This window comes from Cupressus sempervirens, chromosome 9 (genome assembly GCF_028749045.1).
Source record: "Cupressus sempervirens isolate cs-2001-9-10 chromosome 9, ASM2874904v1, whole genome shotgun sequence".
NCBI lineage: Eukaryota > Viridiplantae > Streptophyta > Pinopsida > Cupressales > Cupressaceae > Cupressus > Cupressus sempervirens.
In genome coordinates, this window is record NC_143126.1 from 262,927,590 (window position 1) to 262,935,269 (window position 7,680).

General features: G+C 35.1%; 1 protein-coding gene across 1 annotated transcript in view; it reads right to left on the reverse strand.

The window, feature by feature from the left end:
- Positions 1-6,311, reverse strand: part of LOC149538458 (Glycosyl hydrolase family 47 protein) — a 187,914-nt gene extending 181,603 nt beyond the window's left edge. Inside the window, exon 1 of the mRNA XM_089799786.1 lies at positions 5,871-6,311. Within this exon, the coding sequence (XP_089655912.1) occupies positions 5,871-5,981 (111 nt within the window). The 5' untranslated portion in view covers positions 5,982-6,311. The remainder of the gene's footprint in view (positions 1-5,870) is intronic.
- Between the last annotated feature and the right edge of the window lie 1,369 nt (positions 6,312-7,680).

Genomic DNA, 7,680 nt, shown 5'->3' on the forward strand with positions numbered 1-7,680 from the left:
TATAAGGAGAATGCTGATAAGTCTAGAAGACATCATGTTTTTTAAGTTAGTGTTGAGGTGATGATTCATTTGAAGAAAGGTAGATTTGCTATTGGAACATACAGTAAGCTGAAGATGAAGAAGTTTGGACCTTGTAAGATCTTGAGAAAGTTTGATAGCAGTAATGCTTATAAAGTTGAGCTACCTAATGACATGGATATATCTACTATATTCAATGTTGCTGATTTGTACAAGTATCATGAGTCAGATGATGAAGTTTCTGTAGCAGATGATTATCCTAAAAAGCAGATTGAAGAGGTTGAACAGGTATTGGATCAGAGAGTTGGCAAAAGCACAAGAGGAAAATATTACTATGAGTATTTGGTCAAGTGAAAGAATAGACCCATTAAAAATGCTACATGGATTTCTCAGTCTGAGTTCGATTCAGCTCAAGTTGTGACATCTCAATGATTCAGGACAATCATTTCTTTCAACCCTGGTTCTCTAATGCAGGAGCATCCTAGGTTGCCTTGTAATCCTGCTCTTTTGTTCATTCTGGCAGTTTTTCACCAAGTTTGCAATGTTAACCAAGTACCTGCAGTGTTAACCGAGTACCCGCAATGTTAGCCGAGTACATGCAACGTTAGCCGATTTCAAGAAGTGTTAGTGATAACCACCAATGTTAACCAAGTTCCAGTGTTAACCAAGTTGTCCAGTGTTGACCAAGCGTTCCTTCATGTGCCGAGTGAACCTAATATTTGTTGATGCTCAGGGCCTTCTTCGATTGAGTTTATCTATGATTGGTTCTTAGTTTTAGCAGACTTATGTATTTAATTTGGATCGTTAATTTAATGATAGGATCTTATCTTGGGATGAGTGCAGATCGTTTTGAGGTCGGCCTTTCTATTATGTAGTGTTCTAGAATCTTCTGTAACCCATTTTGACAAGTATAAGTAGAGGTATTTGGTTTAGTTTAGGAGAGACATAAAGAGTTCAGCGCAGATGTTTCTGGAATTGCGAATTTGAAGCTGGATCATAGATCTTGGAGTTGTATTTTGTATCTGGTCATAACCTAGAAGGTCTTACAGCTAGGCATGTATGTTGATAACTTGATGAATCAATAAAAGTGTTTTGATCTCTCCCTCCTTGGTGTTGTTCTCTATGTGTTTGCTTTCGTTGTGTTTACTCAGCAAGGTGTTTGGATAGCTAGGTGTGCCTTTGGCCCTAGCTGTTCAAGCCCTCCTTGTGTCACTTACACACATAATGAGTAGACCAGATTTCAATTCCAATTCACAGTGTAAACCATACTAACCAATCTTGTTTACGCCTAATGTTGCAAAATACATATGATAAGATGACAGCACTTGATGGACTATTACAACCCCACATCTTTCAAAAAAAAAATGCTGTGAAATCTTTACATTTGTTATCTACAGTCAGCAATTATTCCATTTGAATTGATCCCTTTCCAGACCCAACTGGCTGTGCCGCAATCTCTTTCTCTGAACCAACTCTCATGATATAATGCATTCTTGACGATAAATTACAACCCTCTTTTTCTTAAGGAAGATTAACTACAATATGATTGTCTTAAGTTTGTTATATTTTCTATATTGTGCATTAAGCATTTTTCAATTTTATTATTGTTGTTTCTATATTTCTCTATTTGGTATCAAAGTCCAGATTGAAAGGTCCCGTAGGAGATAGATGCTCAGATTGCTGTTGAAGTTTCGAAGGAAGGAATTATTTATTGTTGTTGAAGTGAGAAATAAAATTCTTTGAAAGAAACAAGCTGTTGTTCATATCAGAGCAGATCGTATTTTCTGGAAGTATATGATCAGTGGTATGAAGTCACCTGAAGCAAAGCTGAATTTGTAAGAAGAACGGCCAATGTCCAAAACAGAGGAGTCTTCTGTTTTAAAAAAAAAAGGTGTCATAATTTTTAATCACAACTTTTCAGATCGCTAGTTAATTTTAGATTGAAAGAAGATTCATTTGGATGAGATTAAGATCAGTACCAATAGTATAAAGGCATCCGTGTGAGAATTAAGTATCAAGGGTTGTAAGAATCACTGCACAGAAAAAGATATCAATGGATAATTCTAAGATTGTTGCTTTTTGTTTGTACGTTATAGGTTTTGCAGAAGTTACAATCAATCTGAAAGGAATCATCTTAAGGGAAGGATGTAAAGAACTCTTCTGAAAAAGAGTTTGCAGAAGGAAACCATCAAAGTCTTGAAGAAGAGTAGATTGCATCAAGAAAGTTGAAGATATTTGTGAAGACATTGGAGAAAGATGGAAGGAAAGGCACAGGAAGCTGCCCAAAAGGATCTTAATTGTTGTGGTAGGATTAGTCAAGTGCATAAGAGCACAATGGGCATAGAGCAGGCTGAATCAAAAGCTGTGCAGTCAAGAGAGGATGGAGATTTCAGTTGAGTGTCATTTGATGATGTTTGTGGACCGAATAAGAATTATTGAACTGTGGAAATCAGGTTTTGAGGAGTGGATATCAGGATTTGCACAATTTCTAATATTTTCTGTTGAATAAAGATTTAGATTTCTTTTTGTGGTATTTTCCAAAAAGTAGAAATAAGTTAAAGAGAAAATGATGAATTAGAAGAAAGGGTAAAATTGTCTGATGATGTCAAGAAAAAGAATGATGATTTGGAAGAAGAGCTAAAGAAGTAAAAGAGGAAAACAGCTCACAAGTAAGAGAAATTCTAAAATTAGAAGAGGAGAATAAACAATGAGTAGCATGCAATGAATGTTTAAGGTCAAAACCATTGGTTTCTGATCTTTCACACGGTACAGAAGGTGTGTGTTCTTCATTTGTTGAAGTTGTGTGTGAGCAAGGTGATGATGGGTTTGAGTCTACAAATCTTAAAAGATGTGATGATAATACAGTTGATTATGCAAATGTTGCTAGTTGTTTTAGAGACAATGTTGGTTTGAAAATCATGAAAAGAATGGGTTACAAAAGTTGGGGATTAGAAAATCATGAATAGGGAATGAAAAGCCAAATGGACCAAATTAAGGCCAAAGTATGAAGGCCTTAAATGTTGAAGATTGTAGCTGCGATAGAGATCTTTATCTCTAGAAATATGGACGTTATTGTCACCTTCAGCTGAAAAGGACACTTCTGTTAAATTGTAATATTAAATGTAATAACATGTGTCATTCGACATGCGTTGAGGCATGGAAATTCGAAGAGTTGTAATTGTAATTGTAATAAAGAGACACATTTTAGGAAAATTGGAGAGACCTTCGGTTGGAATGTGAAGTCTCTCCTTAAGTTATATATATCGCATCAAGTGATAGGCATTGTACACATGAACTTTTATGATCAATAAAATGATATTTTTGTTGTGTGGCTAGGTTTTTCCCTTCTTTCTAGAAGGGTTTTCCCATGGTAATGTTGGTGTTTATTGTTTCAGTTTTGGCTCTTTCTTATTGTTGTTTATCTTCATTAATTTATGGACTTAAATCTTAACATTAAATATGTTATAGGTGAAAACAAATTTTGGATAGAGTTACGGTTCGAGTTGGTGCAAGATATCAGATATGGTCAGAAAGGTATTCAAACAAAAGTAATCAATATGACAAAAATCATTCTTCCCAGATTTCTACTAAATGTGAAGTTGGAGGAAGTAATTTCTATACTTTGTTTTAAAGATGTTGATGTTGATGTTGTTGTTATTGCAAAAGGGATGTTTACTGGCATGTGTAAAATTGATTCGGGTGGAAATTTCACATAGATGATTGATACTGTGGCATTGTTTGTTTTTTTGAGGTTTTGAACATGTTGTTGGTGATAGCTTTGGACATTGTTTATTCCTCAATATTGTCAGATTTGTGGGATGCAGGTTCTAGAGTTGTGAGAATTGCAAATAGGGAAAAGATAGCCATTTATGGTCATGATTGAAGTGTGCAATAGGTGAATGACTCACAATAGTCAACTATAGTTAGATCAACTTTGATTGGAGATAGCACCAGCAGAATGACGCACAGTGTGATTGCAACAATAATTGAAGAATAAAGATTGCAGCACATTTTTGGGAGATTTTCTTCAAAATGTCCATTATGAGAGAGAGTATGGAATAACGACAGTTTTTCTTCCAATGTTCTTTCTGGGAGAGAATGAAAGCTAATGATCATAATTACTATAGTTAATTGTTTATGGTCGATTATAGATTTCAGTATGGGAATGTAAATCTATATATATATATGACAACATATTTATGAGAATGTAAGAACAGCTGCAATTGAATTATCTCAAGTTTAATATTTTTTCTATATTATGTGTTTTTCAGTTCCATTGTTGTTGTTAGTATATTCCTTTAGTTTGTGCATTCCCTAATTAGATAATGTGGGATTCCACTCATGTTTATTTGCCAATGCTCTGAGTACAGTTATGTGGAAATAAAGGTTTCTTTATCAATTTTAACAAAGGCTAGACTCCAGTAACCACATAGCTCCTACCCTCATATTTATTTACATAAAGTATTCTATATATATATATATATATATATATATCACAGAAATTTGCACTCAGCCTATGTATGCAGAAAGGAGATAGACGGCAATCCTGATGCAAAGGCTTCACTTGACCCGAGCGGTTATTAAAGAAAGACCCCGGCATTGCTTTACAACGGTAAGGTTATGCCCCTTCAATGGTCATAGGAAATGGTTTAGGGATTTCCCTCCTTCCTTATCTATCTGATCTAGATACCTTATCTGACTGAGCAGGGAGGTACCGGAATGGGGAGAAGGACCTATGAATCCAAATACATTACCTACAATGGAAGTAAACAGGTTAGTCACAGAGCCTTCTTCAAAAAGATCTAAACGGTAAGCTACATAGGCCATAAATTGTATTTCCTCTCGAGGAACAGGTTCAATATCATGGCATCGCCCCTTGTAGCGATCAAGACTGGTAAGTCCATTGGTCCAAACAGTGGTCCACGTACCAGTGGAAGACTCGGCAGATACTACTGCTCCGGCTTCTTCGAGGGGCACTCCAGGTTTAGGAGTGACTTGGAATGCTGCCAAGAAATCAGTATCTTTGGTCTGATATTCTGGCGAAGGTAAGATCAAATTAAAGTGCACCACGTTGTGTAAAAATACCTTGAACATGATGGAATACTTTTTAACCTCTTTATATTGTTATTTTGAACTAACGTAAGAACCGCCTGATGTCTCAAGTTGATCAATGTCTATTCGTGGCTGTCATCCTCTCTTGACTGCAATGTTCTTGGCTTTCACTCATTAGTACTCCCAACAATTATTTCATATATCTCCTGGCGAGTTGTATTTGTTCAAAGCTAAGATCAAATTGAAGTACACTACATTAAAGCCCGAACATACGGAAAAAATACAGAATGCAGCAGCCTCCACACAAGTCCTCCTATCATATTATCAGTTTGATCTGACTGAATTAGCATAATATCTCAAGCTGATCAACCGGTAAACCTCGACTTTATGTTTTAAATAGCACTTTCATACCAAAATCCAATGTCGAAACCCCTGAAAACACATTCGTGGGTGAAGTCAAGTGATGCACTGCATCTAGTTGTTCTTGCGTGATCAAACCGCAATTCCTGGGCGATGTTACTAATATAGATAGTGACACTTAAAACAAAGGTCTAGTGACAGGGATAGAATTTACCACAAATAAATGAGAAATGTACAATGACTTTTACATTCGCCCAGGGCAACACAACACAATAAGATTTACCATTAACGTAAGGAAAACCAATCGACAGCTTAGTAACAGAGTGCAGAATGGCTATATAAAAAAGCCTAAGTAGTTTATAAAATTAAGGATCCTTTATAAAAAACAGAATCCTAAAACTGAAAATTAACAGAATAAATGAAAGAAAAGGTTGGTCCACCTCATCTCTGAGCTGTTTAGCCTCTATAAGTGTCACACTGCCACCATTCAAGGGCCTGATAAGCGTTACCAGTAATGTAAGAAGCAGCGAGAATTCCTTGAAGCTCTTCATTTTCTCCGATCTATCAATGCATACTGAAAGCCTTTCAAGAATATAATTGTTCGTTCCGATTCGAAGAATTTTTGGCACTTATGTTTGTTATTTTATGTTGAAGTGGTGTACGATTGTGTGAGAATGTAGTCGAGTCTAGTGACAACATGCGCAAATTACCATGACGCCATTCTTTTTAATTCACCAAGCTGCAAACAAGGAACACTCTTAACAGGGTTGCTCTGCTATTCAACAGCTTAAACAGCGGATAAGGGGTCGCATGAGCTGTTTTGCGACCTATTTTTTTTATTCAGGACTCCTTTTTATTACGGTTTTAAATTTAAAGGGGGTGTCTTTGAGTGGTAAGTTTCTTTCTTATTTTATAAAGTTTTATTTTCAATGTCATTTATGTATATTTCTTTTTTAAATATGTAAATATTTTCTAAATTTAGTTATCTAGAAGTGTAATGATCTATTTGAAAACAAAGTAAACTAAATTTATTAATAATATAAGACTATTTAATAATTTTTTTAAGATGGAGATTTGAGAAAAGAAAAATAAATTCAAGCAACATATTAAATGTCAAGAGTAATTGTTTTCGAGGTGCCTATTTTCATTAAATCTCAAGGTTACTTTTTCCAAGTTGGAATCTATGAAAATAGCGCATCGAAAATGATTGCTCTTGGTGTATTATAAATGTTGGGTCAATATTTTGCAATCGACAGTTTGTTCAAATTCAATCGCAAAATAGGTAGACCAACCACAGCGTATGAGACATAGTCTCTCCTACTTTTAAGGGAAGGCTCCCCTTCTCACCGTTCCTTGGATCAACTCAAGGTAAGCAATAAGTTGAGAGATTTTGAAATGGGTGTTACTGATTTTCTTTTCTCTTGTCTTTTAGGAAAGAATCCACTTACCCACATAGCGAGTAATGGGTAAGATGAAATCTCTAACTACACTTCTATCTAATAGTTGAAAATGGTGATATCGATAAACAACACCAACTCAAAGGTTGATATAAAGCATAACAGTTCGACTCTAAGTCTTATTTTAGTTATATTCTATAAGAATAACCTCTACCATTGGGGCACAAAGACTTCCAAAAGTAGGGAATTTTAACTATTTTGTGATTTAAGATGGCAATACAAGTTATGGTCAAAGCTTCTAGTCTATGTATCATCGCAATCGCTCCCAGTCAAAGCTTCGGCTTCAATTACTTCTTAACTCATTATGCTCAATTATCTAAACATACAACAATAATATGAATCAAAGATAACAAATACAAATTACAATCAAAGCTTCCAATTTGCACTATCACAATTGCTCTTAATCAAATTTTCAGCTTAAATTGCTTCTTTGTATTCACTTTTCTTCAAAATAGTATTACACAATCAAAGTTATGCTTGCACAATTCTTCAGAGCTTTCTTACATGCAATAAAAGATGATTTTTACAATGAGGGGGGCACTCCTTATATAGGAAAAGTAAGTGAGAGAAAGAAGGAGAAAAAAGTAGGAGCAACTCAACCACTTTAACCTAGTAAAACTAAGAAAGAAGAATTATTGGATTATATGTCATGATGACATGCAATTGGATTACATGCAATTCATCTTCTGCAATTGCAACAATATGAAGAAAAAGTTGGAACTATTGAATCAATCATGTAGAAAGCCTTTGTACTTGGTGATAGAAATGTGGATGATCATCGGATTGGAAGTCC